Consider the following 22,976-nt stretch of genomic DNA (forward strand, 5'->3'; position numbering starts at 1 on the left):
AGCATCTGCTTCCAAAGCACGAGATCTGTTCGTTACATCAAACAGGATTATCGCTTACAAAAAAAAATTCCTATTGCAATTTTCACGTACGCTAAAATTAGCCGCTTTATTTAGTAAAGTCAAAGCAAATGAAAGCGGGAGCGGGAGCCTATTCGCTCGCGATGCAGACGCGAGCGCGTCAACCCATGACGGGCCACATGGCCGCATCTAACAGCTGCGCTGCATTAAATATTGCTCGTGAGCTTCAGTAGCTGCACGGTAATCAGCAGCCTCTGCTTGACGTCCCTGGAGTCCAGTCTCTGTCAGTGGCTCCATCTGAGCCCCAGGCAGTGGGGTGTCCCTCTATATTAGCACCGTATAGGATCCTCCGCCTAGCTCTGACAGCACGATTTTTTTTGCTACTGCCCACCACCCCACGGCCCAGCACAGCAACAATAAACAAATAATATTCGCACTGCTTTGCGAGCTGGCCTTCGATCATGACGTCCAGCTGTGCCCCCCACTCGCTTTCAGACAGCGCGGACGCCATGATGGGTTTGCAAGAGCACCCTATTGTGCGTCAGTGTCGAGGCAAATTAACCTCGCGCAAATGAATAATGCATCTCAGACGACAACTATTTCAAGGGGCACTCTTCACATTACGGCGATTGGAAGCCGAGGAAGCGCCACGGGATTAATGCAGAATGTAAGCAGACAAACAGATGAGTCGTTTTGTGGTGCCTTAACGAAGGTGTGGTCATGTTTGTGTTCAATCTAGTGCAAGTCCTCATATCTGGGTATCCATCATCGCTAGTCCTACTGTCTGCAATTTTATTTAACTTATCCACGAAACAAATCGTGGATATTCATGGAATAGGAGTAGGGACATGGATAATAGGTTTCTTTTGGGACGCTACTTTTCTGTGGATGATCGGGTCACAGATGAAATGACCTCAACTGTACATTAAACATCACGTCTATTTTTCAAGTTATTCGCTGATCTTATTATCAGCAACCCTAAATTCATCTTCGTACAATTCTACTAACTGCACGTGGACTTTTCCTCTTAAACATTAATATCCACAGATAAGAGGTGCGGACTGAAATCGGTGGTACATTTTTCCCGATATCTGTACTCCTCGAGAAGTGGAATTACGTATTGGGAGATGGACTTTGTGCAGCATTGCATAACACATTCCTCCTGCGGAGGGAGCTGGTAGGAACGTTGGGTTGCTCGGTCAATGGCCAGGGTCAACGGCGGCGTGGTGTATTCCGCAAATATGCTCGACTGTGAGGGCGGGCACAAGCCGGCGTGAGTAGGTTAAACATTGAATTGTATAAGGGCACCACGGGGTTACCAGCCCCTCCCCACCCAGCCCCACCCCTCCCACCCCCCACTCAGCCCCACCCTCCCCACCCAGCCCCTCCCCACCCTCCACACCCAGCCCCTTCCCACCCTCCCCTCCCCACCCAGCCCCACCATCCCCACTCTCCCCTCCCCATCCAGCCCCTCCCTCCCCATCCAGCCCCTCCCTGCATGACTGACGGACACAATAATCCCCTGTGGGCTTGTGTAACCAGGAGGTTCCTACCAGTATATTTTTTCTGCAATCTACTGAGTGTTGATTTGTGAGCCTCATAGCATTCATAAGTTTCTGACTCTTCTACATTAGGATACCATGACAATGGTTTACTGGGCCATGCCCTTCTGATGAGGCTTAGTGCAATTACAACTAATCCAGATTTTGCATGAATTTTAATATAGTTATAGGCTGCTGGAAAACATTGGCTCAGACAGGGCTCTTTGATTGAAGCTATTTAGGTTTACTTGAGCAATGAAGCAGATACCTATGATAGTGCTGAAGTCACATACCAAATCCAATTAAAAGGTATAGCTCATTAACCCCTCTGAGGGTGATAATATGCATACCACTGTGGAAAGTCAGCAGTGGGTCTACGGTAAATAAAACAAAAACGCAGCTCCCACCAGAAACCTGGGTTGCCATAACTCATTCAGGAAGTGTATCATTTTTTTTTGTAAATTAATTTGGAGAATGGGACATATGTACTACCGCTGTAGAGTAATAGATGACGAATTAAAATGTGAACAAGTAAATAACCAGTGTCCATTGATAAGTTGGGCAGCCTCGGTTTGAAATGTCGCGTGGGCTTCGGGGCTTGAGGATTAGTAAATCCCTGGTGGTATTGTTTACGGGATGAAGGTAAACCTGGCATGTTGGAGAATGTCCCAAGGTGTTCCGTGGGATTTGAAATGTAAGAATGCGCGACTTGTCTTTTGTTTAGCTTCTTGTTCACAGTCGGCCGGCCGGCTGCTTGTGTTTCATAAACGGGTTTTGGTACGAAGGAACTGTACGTCGTGCAAATTTTTTTGGTTTTATAGAAGAAGAAACATTCAAACCCAGAGGATTTGTGCTGTCGTAGTCGTAGATTTGCTTTGTCCTGCATTTGAACGTCATCACGCAGTGCCCAACTCGGTTGACCCAGATTCCCCCCACCCCCCAAATCTCTTCACAGGGTGTAATGCAGTCGATTATATTATTTGCAGTTGCCCATGAAATTCACGTTAAATTAATTAGCCATGTCCATGAGAATGCTCTACCAAACCCATCCGAAGTGGTTTCTCTTATGTTGCACACAAACATTTAACTGTTTGATGCCTGCGAGGAAAAACCTGACGTGGTACATCGTTCGCGAAAGGTTTACATTTTCTACCCTCAAGGTCCGATTGATTACGCTTTCAATGTCACTGTTGGGAAGTGAGAAAAAAATGGCCTTTTTTCAAATCGTGATGCGTTTTGTAGTGCACATTGAACAAAGTGAATTCAACCCCCTGGGTACCTTCACAAGCCAAAGGCAGTGCTGTACTCTTGTCATTAATGCTGCCGTCGAGAAAATGTTGTCTGCTAATGTTCGGGTCAGTGGCCCTGTCTTATCTGTTAACATTGATGGCGGTTAAGTGTTGCCGGTCTGGGCTTTTAAATTATGACCAACCATTGCATAGCAGTGAACTGGAGTTTTCTTTGTTCACTGTAGATTAAGATTGTACCCCAAATACCTGCATTTGATTCCCAGCCGTGTCGTTAAAATGCCAAGTCTCATTCACACTCATTTGACACTCGGATTGTGTCCCTTTGCAAACCACTAGCAGTCCTGAGGCAGCGGTGGCAATTCCACGTTGCTATGACGAGGGCTTGTCTTATTCAATGGTGATGACAAGTGTTGACTTACAAAAAGAGTGGTACTCAATTTATTGGCCTAGACCAGGGGTCGGCAACCAAAATAACAAGAAGAGCCATTTCTTTCCAATTCGGTACAAAATTCAGTATTTCAAGAGCCGCAATGCATCTGAGTACATACTGTACATACGTACTCATCGTCAAGAAGCAGCCCGTAAAGAGCCGCATGCGGCTCCGGAGCCGTAGGTTGCCGACCCCTGTCCTAGACGGCATTGAGTCAACTCCCAACCGGGATATGAATTTGCAACATTCACATTGAGTGTTGAACACCCTGCAACAGTGCCAACCAGTAGGGTCTGCTTCCTACATTAGTGGAAGTCAATTTCTGCCAACGTTTAGAAGCAAAACTGGCCAAGTGGGAGGAAAATTTCGTACGCTTGCGTCACAGTGCAGTACTCTCCTGCGCAACTCTTGATTTTATTTCATCGCGGTTTGTGTGTGTTTCCTGCCAGTTGCCATGCGCACCTTTAGGAGACGCTTTGCATATAGACACCAAATATATTCTAAGGTGGTGAGGCGCTGTGGTATATAGTGCTCAGGTGCGCTGCGCCAATAAACCCAGTGACCTCGGTTCGATTTTAGGCTACGGCTAACATCGGTAGCTTGTGCGCTCTCATCCTCTCCTGTGTTCCGTCTTCTTCATCAACCCGCAGTGGCCAGCATGGTGGAGTTTAGTTTAACAACACCCATGACTGACTTATGACTTATTTAGAAACATGCGTTTTAGAGTATTTGGCTGCTATATATTTCAAACGTGATAAGCCAATTCATTGAGCGGTCATTTGTGGCCAGGTCGCTTCTCAAAAAGAGCTAGAAAGCTCAGTGGGCCTTAACTGGTAAAATTTAAAGTAGTTTAGTTTTGCATAGGGGGCGGGAGCCCTTCATCTAGCAGTGGATTTGACAAAAGTCTGAAATTATCGGAGGCTTGCACGCATAATTTGCGAACATACAAAGTGTAGAGAGTAGAGATTCTGCGGCCTTTGTTGTAGATGGCAATCGCTCATACATCCCTGTGATTGCTTCAAGAAATCTTGGCATTCTATAAAAGGGCCAAAGCTGACTCCGTGTCGGTGTTACATTTTAGCGGGACGACGTTGTGATTGAGTGCAAACTGTAGAACCTGCAATCAATCACCAAGAAGGGAGTGTGGAAATGGAACTGCGGGATTTGTACCCGTAGCAGTGAAAATTGACCATCGCTTTGGTTGTTTTTCCAGATCGCCTTTGTGTCCCCCCCCCCCGCCGCTTTGCTCGCGCCCAGAATAAAGCGCCAGAGTGCGAGCGAGAACGGAGGACACGGGCTATGTTTTCGGCGATGAACAATGCAATGTTGAGCCGTTGGCATGTTTTTTAGTTTTACGTCCAGCTTGCTGGAATGCTCGTCTTTGATTGCACCCACAGCAGTTTGGAGAGTTCGGGGGGCAGCTCATTGCTGACCATCGATAGCGACCCCCATTGCTCTCATAAATGCAGCCATCACTGTCACATTCTACCCAAGTTTGTGTTTTCGTGCCTCTGACACGGACTGTGTAGCGCTGGCTTTGCGTGCCTGCCGTGGCTAGAAGGCTTTGACCTGCATTCGGAAGGTTGCCGGTTCATATCCCAGTTGGCTTGCCAGGCGGGGAGTGGCCCAGGGGATTGTGTCGACTCGACCAATCACATTTCGGCGGTCGCTAAAATGAGTGTCAGCTGTGGTCGTGCTTTGGGGAGAGGATGGCTCTGCTCTAGGAATGTAGAAATTCTGCCACCGGCTCACTGCTGTCAATGGAGACGGAGTGGTGCCTGACATTTATCTCAGCAGTGACAAGTATTCAAACACATTTTTTGTTTTGCATATTGTTATGTTACTCGGTAAGGCCCATTGAGCTATATAGATAGCTCTTTTTCAGATGCGACCTGGCCACAAATGATAACTCAACGAAGTGGCTGATGGCGTGGAAATTTATAGCAGCCAAATGACTCAATTCGCATTTTGATTCTAAATGTGTGTGAAGGGAAAAACCGGAGGACCTGGGGAAAAGTCCACACGACCATGGGTAGAGCATCCCAACTCCAAATATACAGCAGGCGTCAGGGTCAGGATTGAACCCAAGACCTCCTGTATACCAGGCGAGGTAGTTAGCATCTTTCCACCGTTTGTTCTATTATTATTGTACATGCTGTTGAGTGTAATATGTATACATCAAAAACAAGTAAATTCTGTTATCATATCCATGACAATTTATTGACACATTCCTTGCAAAATTTTGAGACTATGATATTGTAATCTCCCACCAAGCCAACACTCACCGGCATGGTGAAGTACGGTCAACAACTGGCATAGTGTGGCAGTGGCCTTCTTCAAGTAGCAGATTGACAAAAGGATGTCTGTTCTTCTCCATGCCCTCCGTTGTACTACTGCAGTGCTATCTTTTACCATGCAAATCAGAATAAGAAAAACAAATGTTCAGCGTAAGGTCACATTCCTAAGCATCAAAGTGCGAATCTGCAGAAGCTTCGAGAGATATACACGCAAAAGCCCAGAAAACAAAAACAAAACCCCCTTTTTTGCAATTTTTAAGCCGTGAAAAAAAATGTTCACCCATAGCTGTTGAGCGTTAGAAGCAGTTGTTGACGTTTGTAGGTATTGTTTTTTTTTAAAGGAGGATTTGAAGTGATGAAAGGGAGAGATCGAGAGACACACACACAAATGAGAATGTTATTTGTCTCGGGAAATGAAACCCTCACGTTTCATGCAAAAAATTTACGACGAAGACCTGATCAGCTGCGAATAATGGATGGCTTTCCATCGTGATGGTGGTGGCGGCGGTGGTGCTGCTGCTGGTGTAGGACGTATCTTTGAGTCCCATATTTTCTTACAAGGTTCGCGGTTTGTTTAACTCGAATGGACGTCACGACCCGGCAACTGGAAGGTTTGCCCATGCGCGCCGAGTTTGCCCGCGCGTGTGCAGTGCGGGTGTGTCGGTGAAGCCTGCATCGCTTGAATCAACACCTCCCTCTGTCAGTGTCATCGGTGGGAATGGGGGGAGGTTACCTGGAAAGGGCAAAGGTTAGGGGGGTCGCCATATGGGAGGGCATGCACAGCCGAGTGAGAAAATTGCTTTTGAAAATTAGCAACTGCTTATTTGGGCGAGCAGTGCTTCTGGGTACTTATCTATGAGTCATTGTGCTGGCAGCTATTTGCTATCTTATTGCTGCATGAACAGTTTTTATTGTTGGCAATTTCTTTTTTCTTCAACATTGCCGAAACTCACTTCCTTCACATACTGCATATAGCGAAGCTCCTCTTGTCCCCTATTGCTGTTACTCGCGACTCCTAGTATCCGCTGGAGCTCCAGGGATAGAACAACTACTATTATCCACGGCTCTATTCGTCGTATTATCTCCCATTATCTACGGTTGTTTCCCCATCCTGCGTGTCTAACTGGCTTCCTATTATCAGAATGTTGTGTTTTTTCACAGATAAGGGGAGTTTGTGGTAATTTGCCTGACCCCCTGACGTTTATTCACAGCCACGGCTAACATCAGTGGCAAGTGATACCGGAACCGGTCCCAGTCCCCCACCCCATTGTACCAAAGCATACTAATCAGATTGGTGAAGTATGGTCAAACGACTCCCATTGACTGATACAGAATGGATATGCCTTCATGCAACAGTGGATTGACAAAGGGCTGCAAATAATTACCTGATATATATTTGTTTATATTTAAGTAAACCTTGATATACTGTTTAACAAGCAAATGGACTGGCATTTTTTTTTACATGGTCATTTATACTTGGCTTACAGCAATAGCGTGCGACTTCACTAAAGCGCACGTATCATCTTTAACAATGACAAATGCATCTCCCTTTATCACGGTAAACATTGCATCCGTGTAGTTGGAGGGTAAAAATGGGCACAAAGCATTTGCTGCAACACGGTTAATGCCACGGCTGCTTCCAGGGGATGCAGTACGCTGCCTCACAATGACACATGGTTGCGCTAGGTTGAAGGAGAAGGAGAAAGGGCGAAGTTTTAAATTAATTTACACGGCAGAATTATTGAGTGCATACACACGGTAGTGTACACATTTGACGTGTGCTCTCAAGTTGAACATTTTGCTCACACTACGTTTTGTACGAGACAGGAGTGGCTTGCCATGAATCTTTTCTCGGCACTATATAACAGCGGGCTTGGGAAATTGCCTTTTTGAAAAGTCCAGCACGGCTTCTAATGCAATTTCATCTCTTAATTTACCACACTTGAGTTTCAAGACTCTTTCAAGAAGGTCATGCTAAGCGTGATTGAACAATGATTATTTTCTATTTTTTTACATTTGTGATAAGAAACCTGCTTACTTGCACAAAATAAATGCATGATGTACTCCCTAATGGAGGTCTGTTTCCTGGGCCTGTAAGGTGGGTGGCTTTGTGCACCATTTGCAATGCACCCTACCATGCCTCCACATTCAACATAATTATAAGGTGACTTATATGCCACCATGCTTAGCTATTGTTCTAAATCAGCGGATGAACTGGCCCTGTCATAGGAATGTACAGGATTGATCACTGACTCTCTAGCCATCCAATGGAGGTAGGCACCACTCCATGCTTCTGGAGCAGGGAAAGACCCCACATTTTTACTGTTAACATTAATAAACAGTAACTTTCTTTATTCATAATTGCATGTACATTGCATCTTGTCGGAGAGGTAACATTAAATGTAAGGTATAATGATAACAACCCCTCCCCCCCACCCCTCAATACAGCACTGTATTGTGATAATTTAACACGATTACAATCTTCAACACGATCACTTGCAGGCTGTCGTATTAAATGAGCGTTGCCGCGAGATGTTAATGAATTTTGGATTGTGACGCTTAGGTTAGGTGCAGACTATTAATTTCCAGGACAATCCATCGCGTCTGTTTTTGTCCAGAGCTCGCTAATGACTATACACACGGCGGCTAACCTTTCCACGTGAAGTTGTGTCTCAAGCTGAGCCCCTGCATGATGAAGCTGACGCAGTGTTTTCATACGGTTCAGTAATAGCATTTAAGAATGTGAAAATTGATATCGGAGCCAGCATCAGTGCACATTTCCTCTCCATTTATTGTAATTATATCGCAATTATTTCGGTGCACATGTTTCACTTAATAAAGTATGAGGTTTGAGAAGAAATCCAGCACATCTAAGGGAACGTATGGCCAAACATGAGCTATAAACACAGATTTGGAACAATTTAAGACATCTTCCATGAAAGTATCCGTTTTACTGTGATTATGTTTCAGATTGTATCAAAATATTTTCTAGGAAAATACACAAGAGTGTTTAAAAGTTGAACAAGATATTTTTAAATAAATTAGCTCAATAGTTATATATTTAACATATACAGCAAAACGGTGGCACCTCCATAGGACGCGAGTTCAAATCCTTGATGGAGTTTCAATGCAGCCCATCATCCCTCTGGAGATATAAAACGAGTACAACTTAATGAGATGCCAAGAGTGGTCATTTTATGGAGATGGCAGCTTCCTCCATGAGCATGTGGAAATGTACACACAGTAGTAAGAGGTTTGCCAGTAGTTGATGACTGCTGGCTCGTTCACTTAAGCAGGGCGATTATATTTTTTCAGATTGACCACCCCAAAATATCCAACAATCTTTAGGTGCGTTGCCACCTCTGTTCACATACTGCTGTCTGAGAAGACAGACACACAGGGACTCTTCTACTTACGGACGAGTTAGGTTCCAACAGTTTGTTTGTAAGTCGATTTGTTCGTAAGTCTGCTCCTGTTGATTCCACACGCGTTGCACGGCGTGCACACTAAACACAGGGAATGGCTTTAAAAGTTGGATCATCTCCTGTAGACGCAGATGCCACCGGTTCTTCACGTTTTGCAGATGTAGATGCCACCACCGCCATCTGTTGTGCGGCTGTTTTAACTTACGACGCTCGGTCCGAACAGGCAACTGGACATATGGACAGTTTTTGTTTGTATCTCTGAAAGTTCGGAAGTTGTATGTTTAAGTAGAGGAGTCCCTGTACTTATCATTATTATTCATTGCATATTATTTACATACAATTGCTGCATTGCCAAGGGAGAGATTTTAAGGTTTTATTTTGATTGAATTGCTTGAACTTTCATTTCCATTGATATACACACGGACTAGAGCCTGTTTTAAAATTCCCATCCAGTCTTTAAAAGTAGGTCAATGCAAACCGCGACACTCCGATGCGTCTGCTGAGAGCTTTTTCGTGACCTGAAGCTCCCAGTAAGTGGAGCGATACAAACTCCGAAACGCATCATAGAGAGCTGTACAGCACAGCTGTGAGAACCTACACAGGAGCAAAGTAAAATCATTTTTCACAGTCGTGAATGCAGCGTGATTTGGACAAGTCAAGGCACTTATTGAACTGTGGCGGGTTTTTTTGCTTTAGACACGTTCCCTTATCACATTTCAACATGCGCGCTGCGATATTGAACCATGCATGTTCGTGCAGGTCCAACCGTTCGTGTAGGACCAACCGTGTCGATTCCCGTCCACATTTTAAGTGTTTTAAAACCTCGTCTTTAATCCCGTTGGTCGCCTGCAGTCCTTGTCAAGGTGAAACAGTGTCCTGTGCAAGATTGCTAGAATATCGACTCATTTCTGGCCTTCGGAGATCATGCCGTGATAAAGTGTGCCCCTTTGACCTATGTGACATGGGTTGGAGACCTTCTGTGGGTGAGCAATAAGGTAGATTTGTCACAGTTATATGTGACAAACACCCAAATGGGATTTCTGTCAATGAACCTATTTTCTACCGAGTTGCAGTAGTTTTCATTCCGAAGGCTTGCGCAAGCACCATCAATCCTCAGTGCTCAGACACTCACCCTCCCGATAAATATTGAAGAACACTTTTCACACCATTTAGGCTAATCAACCAAATTGAAACAAATTATTTTCATAGGAAGACTTTAACGGTTGTATCTCATAGGCCGAATTAGCATGCAACAGACTGACACGTTTCTAAAGGAGGCAATGTTCAAGGGCTGTGCCACCAAAGCATTCCTACTGGTATAAAGTGGACAATGAGGACCTATAATAGTGAACCATTTGATGTTGGGAAACAATTTATCAAAGAAAAATTGGAAATCCCAACTCAAAATTAATTGCCGAGTCCATTGCTCACACAGCCCCAAAAAACGAATCTGATGGATAACAGGTGACATGTAAAAAAGGTGTCTCAGGAAACAATGTTTGGTGGGGCTCCTATTTCACTCGAATCATTGAAGGCCCCATAGAAATAGTGTTCAACTTCATGCAATTATGCAATCTGTGTTGCCCCCAATATCGTATAAAATTTGCCACAAACATGCGCCACATCAATAGAGTAAACTCTGTTTGCCAATACTACAAAGTATTTTCATCCCTTTCTCAACTCACTGCTGGTTGAAGGTGTGCCTGTGGAATGTAAGTCACGTGCTTTGTTTGACCATACTTCACCACGCTATTTTAGTGTTGGTTGGTGAAGCGGTGGCAGGCGTGGCAGAGTACGCTGGACCGGTTAACATATTTTACTTGCCACTGATGTTAGCCGTGGCCGGGAATCAAATTGAGTTTCGATTTGAAGCTTTCGTGACTGCAGGGATTCATCTTCTTGGTTCTTTTGGTAAAGTCACGTAGAAGGGAAATAATGAAAATAAAACATAATAAAATAATTATCACGACGTTTCGGCCACAACGCAAGCAGCCATCCTCAGGTGAAGAACAGGTCTGTCGGAAAGACAGACTCATTCAGACGCTGTCTTTCCGACAGACCTGTTCTTCACCTGAGGACGGCTGCTTGCGTTGTGGCGGAAACGTCGTGAGAATTATTTTATTATGTTATATTTTTATTATTTTATTATTTCCCTTCTATGTGACTTTACCGAAAGAACCAAGAAGAAGAATCAAATTGAGGTCGCTGGGCTGGTAGCCGAGTGCACAAACCACTGCACCACAACTCCACTCAGGCCCTATTTAAACCGGGACGTGTCTATCGCAATGAATCTTGCAAGGGGAAATGTATTCGGTCCAGTCAACGTTCTATCGAATCAAAAGTGAGGGGGAAAAAAGAAAGTGGTACTGCGGGAAGAGCACGCCACTAAAACACTGAAGGATTCATGTTGGAGCCGTCATCTCTCATGTTGAGGCTGATACAATCATGCCACGTTGTGAGACCGATGAACGCTTTCATCGAGCCGGAGACCATCCATCATCAACGCTCTGCGATGCACAAGACGGTCTCCAACTCAGGCCCACTGAACTTCCTGCACAGTGTGAATTTTCTCCTCGGCCTGAGTCCTCACCGTGGCTGATGCCTGCCAATGGAGATGATCACCATCCAATGCTCGTTCGAGATTGCAAACGCTTTGAGTAAAATGAGGCAATTTTGTTGTTGCTGTGCACAAAATGCACTTGTGATGCTGTGGTGGATGCTGTGGTGGATGCTGTGTCATTACGTGGATGGCTATTAAGCACTGGGAACATGCCCAGCGTGAAGTGAACGGGGAAAGCTTGTTGCACAGTGTGGGGGGGGGGGGGGACCACGTTGTGATTAATAGTTTATCGGCAGCGTGAATCATGCTGGAGACCAAGCACAAAGTTCTCCGCCAAACCGAGACAGCCCAGAAGCTCGCTTTGACACCGAAAGGTGACAAGGTGTGATTTATATTTAATACAGATATCTGACAATATTTTGGTTCATTCATAATTAGTCATGGACGGGCCTTCAAGCCACATTGAAGACGTTTGGAGAATGCTTTTGTCGTCATGGGCATGGTGGATGGGTGCACGTAACTGATGGCACATTACAGGGTTTCGATTTAAAGCTTTCGTGACTGCAGGGATTCATCTTCTTGGTTCTTTCGGTAAAGTCACGTAGAAGGGAAATAATAAAATAATAAAAATAAAACAGAATTAAATCATTCTCACGACGTTTCGGGCACAACGCAAGCAGCCGTCCTCAGGTGAAGAACAGGTCTGTCGGAAAGACAGCATCTGAATGCATTGTGACCGAAACGTCGTGAGAATTATTTATTTATGTTTTATTTTTATTATTTTATTATTTCCCTTCTACGTGACTTTACCGAAAGAATCAAGAAGATTACAGGGTTTATTATTCACATGCATGGCAAGTAACCAAAAAATAGGCATCGATGCACGGTATTATGCAAAATCAAATTTTCTGTTGCAAGCCTTCGACACTTAACATGGCCTATCGTACCAGCATGTTTGCCAGTGCTGGGTGGTAGAGGTCGGCGAGCGGTAGAGGTCGCCGCATCGCGCACTTTCAGATGCGCTTCTGCGGCCATCTGGAACGCTCTTCTCTCCGGTATTAGGAAGCCATTGGAGCTCTGCACTCACTTTTAAGTCGTCGAGATTGAAAACTAATTTCTTTAAAACTGATTTTTTTGTCTTTAGCTTGTTGTTCGCCCCCCACCCCAACACCTCCAACGAGCACGATTTGCCACATACGGTGCGAGCGACGTTCGACATGAATGAACACACGTTGGATGGGAATCATGAACGTGGATTGCAACAAAATGCTTTAGTCACGGTGTCCTCTGCTGTCTATCGCTGACGAGACGATGAGCAGCAGCACAGGCCCAATCTCTGGAGTTGGCCTCACAGCTCTGCACGCTGCCCGTTCTCGTAAAGCTTGTGTGCGGGTGGCGTAACGGACGTTAATCGGAGAACGTGACGAACACAATCCGAGCTTTTTCCTCTTCTAGCCGGCAAATCCACATCGCTGCCGATTGCCCCCCAGAATGTCTGCGCGCGGTATCTCCGGAGAAACGTAGAGAAGAAAAAAAACATGTTTTAAATTAGCTTGCTTTGCGGCAATTATTGTTGCTTGTAATTTTTTGTTTTGTTTTGTCACCACTGCCAATTGTCTTCCTCAATCTGTTCGCCACTCTTTGCTTTGGCTAATTACTTTTCCGCTTCCGTCAGTGGCCACTGTGCGCGTGTGTGTGTGCGTATGCTGTGTGTGTGTGTGCGCGTATGCTGTGTGTGTGTGTGCACGCTCGGGCGTGTGTGTACGCAGTGTGTGTGTGTGTGCATGCTGTGTGTGTGTACATGCTATGTGTGTGTGTGCACGCTTGCGCGTGTGTGCACATGCTGTATGTGTGTGTGCATGCTGTGTGTGTGTGCGCGTGCACGCTGTGTGTGTGTGCACGTGTGTGCACGCTGGGTGTGTGTGTGCATGCTGTGTGTGTGTGCACGCTGTGTATGCACGTGTGTGTGCACGCTGTGTGTGTGTGTGCGTGTGTGTGCACGCTATGTGTGCGCGCTATGTGTGTGCACACGCGGGCGTTTTGGCGGTGGAGCTTGTGGAAATGAAGCTGCGCGTGTTAATTGGTCAGGACGTTAATTGGGTATCTCGCTGGGACTTGTTTTTTGGTGTCCACAGTAAGGGTATTAGAGGGGGGGAAATAGTTACCATTGCTCGTAAGAATAAAAGCGTGGGTGAGAAACCATTATTTTTAACAAGCTAGTCATGCAAAAGGGAGTGATGTTTGGATATTCAAATGAGAAACATAGGTCTACAATTATCAGTTGTGTGTTTTAATATGAACCTGTAATTAAATGGTGTAAGGGAATGTCCTTTTTTTCCTCTCAAAGCATTGCTTTCAATTATAATAACATTTTATATCAAATGAACTTTTTTTTTATCTATGACAATGCTAAAATATTCTTTATTATGTTATTACTATTATTGTTATTATGTTTAGCATACTAGGCTTGCAAGCCGGATCTTGGAAGTTGGAAGAATGCGGCAAGTTTCTCCAAATTTCTCCGTCTCTCTGCACCCAGCGGTCTAAATGGCTTCACCGGAGTCAGTAGATTGGCAGGCCCAATGTGGTGGGGCTAAAAGCGTGGGTATTCCCTCCTCTTGAAAGACATCCGACCAGAGTGGATGATTTAGGCGGGCTAACCTCTGGAGCGTTTAACATCGAGGTTCCGTTTCGTGGAGGTCTTTCTGCCAGCAGTCGTGCAAAGTCAAGTAATTGCAGTGCTTTTGTACCTTGACTTTTTTTTTGGATAATATATAAACGACACTTTTTCTTTTACAAAGTTCGCAAGCGTTCATTTGCGGCTGTCAAAAGGCAAAGTATGTCGCCTCTCAAACGAGCAAGGGACAGTGCGAATATACGTCAGTGGCCCTGGCTCCGATGTTATAAACGGATAAGACACGGTACCAGTCTAAGCTTAGAACAACCACTCCTGAATAAAAAATTGCTGCACAGAAAATCATCAACCTAATTCGAATATTCTTTCTGGAATGCCTTTGCTTACAAATGTCAGTTCAACTTCTCTTTCAGTATATTGACCTGTGGGGTAGGACCTAGTAAATTGCCCACAGAGGCGGGAGGGGGGGGGTAAACCGCAAACATTAGAGACCGAATTTTGAGAAAATAACCAGAAATCTCGCTGTCGAACTACATTTGAACTCGTTTCCCCATGGGTGGGCAAATCAAGCCCCGTGATGAACTGCCAACGAAACCTCCACCCGTGAGCCACGATACGATACCAAGTAAGAGAGAGAGAAAAGCAACTTGTATTACTGCAGCAGAGTATTATAGCACACGGTAATCGCCCATACACAGCTGCGACCACTTCGTTTGAAGAAAGCCCAAGCTAATTGGTTTAATTAAAGTGTTTTGCGCCATTAAATGCGCAGCGCTATGCTCCAGTGGAGGTGTTTACCGTAGGAACGAGGCGGGAAGCACCGACTCGGCACCGTTGATTGGGGAGGCTTAGAAATGATCTCCCCCCTCCTTCCCACCACCACCACGAACATTCACCAACCACCCCGTTCACCAAGCTCCCCTCCGCTTTGAATAGCAGGGACATGCACCAACCACCACGAGCTTCTTCGTAATTAATTTTAACGCCTTCATCAGCAAAGGGCAATTTGCAGAGCCACTTCTTTACCGCGGCTGTTCAACGGGTTTGGCCGTGCAATTTGTATCGATTTGCAATGCAATTTTCACCATGAATGTAGATTAGTTATATATAGAAATAATTCTAAGTGAGCGATTTGATACTCATTAAGGCCTGTAATGTTTCCAGAAGTTCTGTTTGGAAAACATAGTAATGATGTTAGTTTTAAACTTCATATCGATGCTTATTCGTGGAACCTTTGTTTGATGATTATCTTAACAAGGTAGCAGTCATTAAATCCGATTATAATGAATGCAGAATTCAAATTGTTCCTATTGGAATGTGTAATGGTACTGATAATGATACTGAAACCCAAATTATCATATTTTTGTACTGGCAAAGGAGGTCCCATGATGTAGCTGCTCACTTCGAGCTCTCATTATTCTGATAGCTCATTGTCTTTGATGTGGACCAATCAGTTTCAAAGACTATGCATATATTATCAGAGTGTGTTTTGTTTGCATTCTGACCACAAGTATTGTGGTTAATGCAGACATGATTCCTTGTAAAAGGTTTCAGTTTGGTGTTTTAACATCTTAACACCTGTTTTGTTGCCACAAAAAAGGGGAAAACCTATTATTATGCTGCTAATGTTTGCTGTCGTCATCATCATCAGCCATGGTCAATCCACTGCTTGATAAAGGCCTCCTCCAGCTGCTGCCACATCCCGCGACCATGCGAAGAAGTGAATTTTGAGAGGGTCTTGCTTGTGACGTTTAATAACATTCTCGATTACCCCCCCTCTCCCCCTGTCACCCATCTGCTTGTCCTACCCCATAAACACACTTCTGACGATCGTTACCCCGTGCACGCGGTAGGGCTGTGAGCTCAGACGTCCCTCTTCGGTCCCGAAGTTTGAGGGTCTATCGCTCCGGATTTGTTTCATGCCATTTGCTGCCCCACCCCCCCACTACTCCGACCTCCTCTTTGGAATCGACTTCATATTCTGGGTTCTCGCTTTGCTACTTTACTCGCTGCCATTGTGGCCAGATTAACGGCTCTACAACTGTCTAGATTTGAAGCTTTCGTGACTGCAAGGATTCATACTCTCGGGTTTTTTTTCGGTAAAGTCACGTAGGTAAAAAATAACATTAAGAGTTAATAAAAAAGAATAATGGAAATAAAATAAAATAATTAATCACGACGTTTCGGAGGCAACACAAGTCTCCGTCATCAGGTGGGACCGTCACAGCTAAAATTACTGCATAAACTCTCCGGTTGTAGAATGTGGACAGTGTATTGCAGTGTTGTTGTCCATTGTTATCAACAGTGGTAACGGTTTGCAGTCCTACATTGCTTTGATTTTCAAGACTTAATTTTGCGATCGAATGTACCGCATTCTATTGAAATTAGTCTGCTTCGTACGTCTTCACACTTTCATTGCCCCTTTGACATCGCAATCTGCATTTCCCAGGAAGCCACACTGAGTCGACGAGTGTTTATACATGTGTTAAAGGAAACCGGAGCACCCAGAGAAAACCCCACGTGTGTGAGTGGTCAATACTTGGTGCCATACAGAAGGGACAGATGATGTCAAGTCCCCACTTGCTGTCCTGCCATCTCCCGGCGAGCCATGGTCTGGAGTTTGGCAACATTTGTTCGATCCACCAATTTTCTGCTCAAAAGTGCTGGGTTACGGGCCCCGGTGACATAGCCACCACCGCCCAGTATATAATGTGATCAGTAATCATTCATCCATAACACAGGTTTTTTTTTTGGGTTAGATCGCGTAAATATATAAATGTGTCGTTAAACCCGCCACCACCCGACACAATCAATTAGTAAGGTTTGTTACGTAAACACAACATGCCAATTCGTCACTAGTACAGCACACCGGTGTGTTGGAGAGCCAAGCCACAACATTTACAATCTGAGTATTACGTTTCGCCAAAACTAGCTTCATCAGGCGACAGCCAGATTTGTGGAGAAGTCTTCCTCCTGTTTCATTCCTTAAATAGAGGCGTATATGTGATCATTGCACAGTAATCATTCATTTGCTGCACTCCATTTATTTATTTATCCTACGATGTCACCTCCAATTCACGCATTTATTTCAGCAGTGCGTGCGTTGTTAAAGTGAACCGTATCATCTTTTCTACACGGAACAAAATATGTTGACGTTTTTCCATGTATAGTGCCGCATGTGTTATGCATTATGTTTCTATAATTGATGACATGAATCAAAAGAGCACATACATCCTGTTGTATTTTGTATAGTATTTGTAAATAATACGTATATATATATTCCCAAAATTATTGAAAGCGAGCACCAGACCTGTGCATTTTGAATCGTCCGTGCTCTGGTTCATTCGCTGCATGTCAAGGGGGTTTATTGAAGTCACGCGAACAAACAGCAGTGTTTGTGTGTGTCTAGATGATATCGCTGCTGCTGCTCAACATCCATAACTGCATGTGTGTGTCCTGTAAACAGCATGGCAGGGCTGGCGGACAACACTGCGGTGTGAACCGCATCCTCGTACATTATTTGGGAGATGTTGAAATATTTTTTTTGTAACGGGCATATTTTTTATTAAATTCGTATTTTTTCAAAACCACGATTTTTTTTTTACAAATTGAGACCAGAGCTGAGATTCAAAGGATCTCCACGGTCTGAAATAAACGAGTCTAAAAGTAGAACGTAGTTGACGTGTCGGGCAGGACAGAAAGGTAGCAGAGGGTAAGCGGAAAGAAACGAGCAGGCAACAGCAAGAGATGAGAGAGAGAGAGATGGCCGATTAGAATGGGGCTGCGCTAAGGTAGGCACGTTTATTACTTTTCTAAATAAATTAAAGATTATTTAATAACACATTCACCACAAACAATGTGCTGATGGGACATTGCTTGTGGGTTAACAAAAATGGCGATGTTGGCCATTATCTCCTGTTGCGGCAATACGTGAGATGTACAGTACAATAATTAATGGCGCGTTTCAAAATAGTGATGTTTAATGAGTGACAGTCGTAAATAGCTATTAAATGGTAGTGTGTCCTCACTCTGTCACCTTGCTTGGTGGGGGCTCTGAGTCGGTGGTAGACATTTGACGTTCCTATGGCAGGGACCAGACGTTGCCATAGACTTTCATGATGGTCTTCCCACTTCTTGGTTGAGGCTGAGCAGATGTCTGAGTGGGACATGAACTAGTCACCCTGACACTGTGAGTTAAATGCACTGCATCTGTGCCCTCTGGCTAGATACCAGAGCTACTCCATAAGTAACCACAACTATAATCATTGCATTCGAATTAATTTTTCTCAATTTAATTTTGTTTGCTGTTGTTGTTGGATACCGATCCGTGCATTACTCTACCACCGCACATTTATTGGCTGGGGAAATATATTTGCGAGCCAGGAAGCATGTCTTCACATGCTATCGTGTATGTAAAAGGAAAATGTAATTAATATGCAGACATGCTGAAAATAAATTATTTGGTTAATGTGCAAGTGGTTCTTGATTGATGCACAACTGCATCCTTGTGTATGGGCTTGTGCTTGGCCAGTTTTCACTTTTTTTCTCTCGCAACTATGCACTCACTGTTTCTACATTCAGTGCAGCAGAAATCGTATTTTTTACCCCATTATTCGCGATTCTTATTTTATACGGGTAATTGTAGCGTCTGTACATAAAAAAGTCTACTATTTACATTCCTATCCTACCTATGATCTGTTATTTTCTGCAAGAAAAAATCCCTGCGGATAAGTGGAATGCAATTCTTGGAAAAACCTAATGGTTAATATGATCTACATTATCATGGATAAGAGGAGATTTATCGTACACACAGTATAGGTTGAGAGTTAGTGCTGTGGTCAGTGTGCTTGATTCACATTTGGAAGATCGTACGTTCAGATCCCATCATCCCTTTTGGGTCTATAAAATGTGTACTGTTTTACGGCAAGTCAACAACAGTGGCCATTCCAGAGAGGCACAATTGTATTCCTACATTGAATTTCGCAGCGTGATGGTGTGCAAACCCCTGTGCAGAAGACTCAAGCACATGGGGCAAAACGTTCAACATCATGCCAAGCCGTGCAGTTGCAATTTCCAAATTTGTCAAGCAATAATACCCTTGGTGCTGTGCATAAGTGGTCATTGTTTGCTCTGTAGAAATGATCACTTGCATTGCTCATGATTTAAAATCAATACAATTAGGTTAATATATTCATTACAGCTGTCTTCAATTATTCACTTTATTAAATATATTAAAATCCAGAAGCTTTTTTGTTTTTCAATTAATAATAACATTAACTGTAAGGTTTTAGTCACTTGGATTGGCTTTTGAAATGTAGAACCGTGACTATAAGAAAGTTGTTTTAATTAGATTTGCCACTATACAGATTAGCATATTAATTGCATTCGCTACATAACAGATTTTTTTTCTTCCCACTGTTTCATATTACAATCCTGGGAAATGTATAAAAATGTTGGCCATTTTTCAAAGAAAGTTTGCTAAAGTAAAAAAAAAGTATATGCCGCCTAGTTAAGTCAAATACATTTCAGTTCTGCAAACATAAAACAAAACAGGAACATCTTAAAATTGAAAGGTACAGTTTAGGTATTTATAATGTGTTATATGAAAATCCATACCACTTTACCTTCTACCATACTTCAAAGTTGTGTTTCAAAAAGCGTAATGTTTCATACCAAGAAATACTTCAGAATGCTGTTTTTTATGAGCACTTAATAATTGGAGGATTATCCAACATTCGTCTGAGCAATGTTTGGAATGTGTTTTTAACCTTCTTTTCCATTTGCCTCCCTGCAGAAAATCTTCTCGACACAACGTTGGAAACAGCCGAACTTGGTTGGACTGTGTATCCCTCTACAGGGGTAGGTGTAAACATTTGTCTCTTCCATTTTTCCCACCTCACAATTATTTGGTTTGTTTTGCCCTGCAAAATCATTTGCCACACCCCTGTGATGATATCAGGTGCCACCGCTCAGCTTTGTGTTGTGATCTGAACTTTCATTGCTCGTACATTCATATATGCATGTGTGTTTAACTTCTTTCGCACCGTACGTAGCCAACCGTGCTAATCGGGGGTGCGGGGAAGGACGACAAACTTAACATAAAAAGCAACTCTAAATAAATTCGTTTTAAATCTAGATTTAAAAGTGCATAGCTCCATTGGCTTCCTAATGTCAGAAGGGTGAGGGTTCCAGACGGCTACAGAAGCACATCTGAAAGCACGCGATGCGGTGGCATTTTTTGTTCGATGGCTTCGCCAAAAGCCGCTGTGAGGATGACCGGAGTTCGCGTGATGGTTTACGCTCCTTGTAGTTCATTTATTAGCTTGCATCTTTTGGAGTTTCTTTTGGCCTCTGGCATGGAATTTCCTGAAATGGAATTCATCCACCAGAGCTTCTCTGCACCTACGGCTCGGCTGTGTTTCATTCATTATTTAATTAGTCTCCTCCCCCCCCCCCCCCTGCCTACTCTGTCACCATCCCTCTTCTCTCGCTCCAAGCTTTGGCAAGCCTTAAGGAATTTAAAGAAAATAGTTAGACCATTGTATGTCCTCTTTTTTATTTTTAGCTAAAGCCTCCTAGATCTGTGTCTTGCTGACTTAAAAAAAACAACACCCTTATTTTTCTGGACGCGTCAGGAAATGCCAGCGCCCTTTGCACGTACGATGCTGGACTTGTCGTAAATACTGAGCTTTCATCCCGTACTCATTTGCTTCATTACCTCGAATACCGTAGGCTATTTTACGACAGCCGATGATAGCTGGGGTCCTGGAGTTCAACTTCCAGGGTGGTTAGTCTGTTGGGGGCGAAGAGAGAGAGAAAAAAATTCAATATGTGATCCCATCAATCACTTTGTCGTCTGTCTCTGTCACTCACTACGTATCCATTTGTCGAGGTGTCTAAATATACCTTGATGTCTGTCTAATTGATGCCTCTATGCCCATCCGTCGGTTGATGTCTATCAGCTCGCGTCTCTCCATTTGTCATTGTCTGTCAGTGCCTATTGATTGATGTGTCTCTGCCTGTCGGCGTCTGTGGACCTTTGCATTTCCTTGGTTGCACATATAGAACATTGTGGGTGAAAGCATTGTTACATAGAGCATTGCTTGCACATACTCTCTGTTTAATCCACAATCCTACCAACGTCTTAGCAATGTTCAACATCATTAGCGAGTAGCATTTGAATAGCTGAATCTGGCTATTGATAAACTCGGCTCAAAACATGTACCAAGCGTGGTCTTAAACCTCCACAACAGTGGAGGGGTTGGCCGATGCAGTGGAGCATTGTGGTGGCCACGCTACACTCTGGACGTAATAGGCCCTCACTGATTTCACTCGCTTCTGTTGCCGACAAAGCAATCATGGATGAAATTTGTGAACATATTTTTTACGAAGACAAACTTGAATATACACAGGGTGGTGGCTTGGGGGGGGGTGGGGCTTCATCCATCAGCGATTGACTAAGGCTGCTGCTGATGATAATGGCGATCCATTTATAGACACCCCACTTGTATAATGACCTTTTTCTCAATACGGTATTGAATATTATAAAAGTGACGGCTCCATATCTTGCAGAGCGGAGAGGGCGTTAACACATTTAATTCATGGATTGTGATTGGTGGGAAATGTGTAGAGGCCCTCAAATAAAGTGTTCACATCTTTATAATGACTCCCTATTAGTTTAGTGGTATATTTGGCTATGGTTGGATCACCCAGGATATGCAGTGGAATCTATCTTTAGTGTTTGTTTGCACATTGCCGAGCATGCGTCTGAGTTGCGCAGACTTCCAACTGCCACACACGGCTTCCAGGCTAAATACGTGGCACGCCACTACGCTACTCTCCAGCAAGCTTATCAGCGTGAGCATTTATCCACCCATATTAATTATTTTATTTTCCTCGCATCAAAAACGGGAGAGGTACCAATGGAAAATGTGTGTCCGTGCTTGCAATTATTGTCGCAAAATAAGTAACAGTTTCAATCCAGCGATGGATGAAGGTCTCCCTCCACACCCATGTCTGTTCCGAGTTGTTTTTATTTTTAAACCATACTTCATCACACTGGTCGGCACATGTTGGGGAAGGGCGTGCTGAAGGGGGCGGGGGGGGAGTCAGGAATTGGTCTAATATCACTCGCCACTGATGCGATCCGTGACCAGGAATCGAATCGGTATACCCAAGTGCATAGCGCAGCGCTCTACCCACTATGACACCACTATTCCCGTCATGTGCTTGCATTGAGTTGAACGACTTTGTCCATGTGCGTACATAGTACATTGTGGGGAGCGGTGGCGCAGCGGTTAGCGTGCTTCGCTACCCAGCAGTGATGATTATCTGAACTGGTCCTGGGCCTCCTCTAGGTATACTCAGCCTCAAATGCGTACCTGTTGCAGTGTGTAAATATCACCACTTGGGAGATAAAGGCGGCCCGGCGTGGTGTTGGCCACCCACCCCCTCTTTTTTTGATGCTCGCGAACAGCACTTGCCCCAACAGTCTGTGACAGGCTATTTGAGGGATGCTGGGTCTTTGTCTTTGTACTACATTAGGCTGTAACTATTTACCCGTCTTGCCATCCGACATATTTTCACGATTCAGGGTCACGAGTCAATTCAAGAAGCAACTCTTTTGTTTCATCTAAAATATGTCCAAAACTCCACGAGTTTGTTTAAATGGAGCATGGGCCAACAACATTTGTAGCTTGCACCAATTGGGTCAGCGACTGCAAATGTACGCCAGATAGCGATTCAGTCACTGCACAGCAGTTAGTAAACAAGATATTGGTCTGTTTATCAATTCAAAGTACTGCTACAACCCAAAATTGT

At 44.1% G+C, this 22,976-nt stretch overlaps 1 protein-coding gene across 1 annotated transcript in view; it reads left to right on the top strand.

The window, feature by feature from the left end:
* LOC133352489 (ephrin type-B receptor 2-like) overlaps positions 1-22,976 on the top strand; it is a 141,525-nt gene that overhangs the window by 17,980 nt on the left and 100,569 nt on the right. Inside the window, 1 exon segment of the mRNA XM_061568167.1 lies at positions 19,951-20,015. Coding sequence (XP_061424151.1) covers positions 19,951-20,015 — 65 coding nt within the window.

The sequence above is a fragment of the Lethenteron reissneri genome, chromosome 40 (genome assembly GCF_015708825.2).
Source record: "Lethenteron reissneri isolate LAM-NWPU_2019-01 chromosome 40, ASM1570882v1, whole genome shotgun sequence".
Taxonomy (NCBI): Eukaryota; Metazoa; Chordata; class Hyperoartia; order Petromyzontiformes; family Petromyzontidae; genus Lethenteron; species Lethenteron reissneri.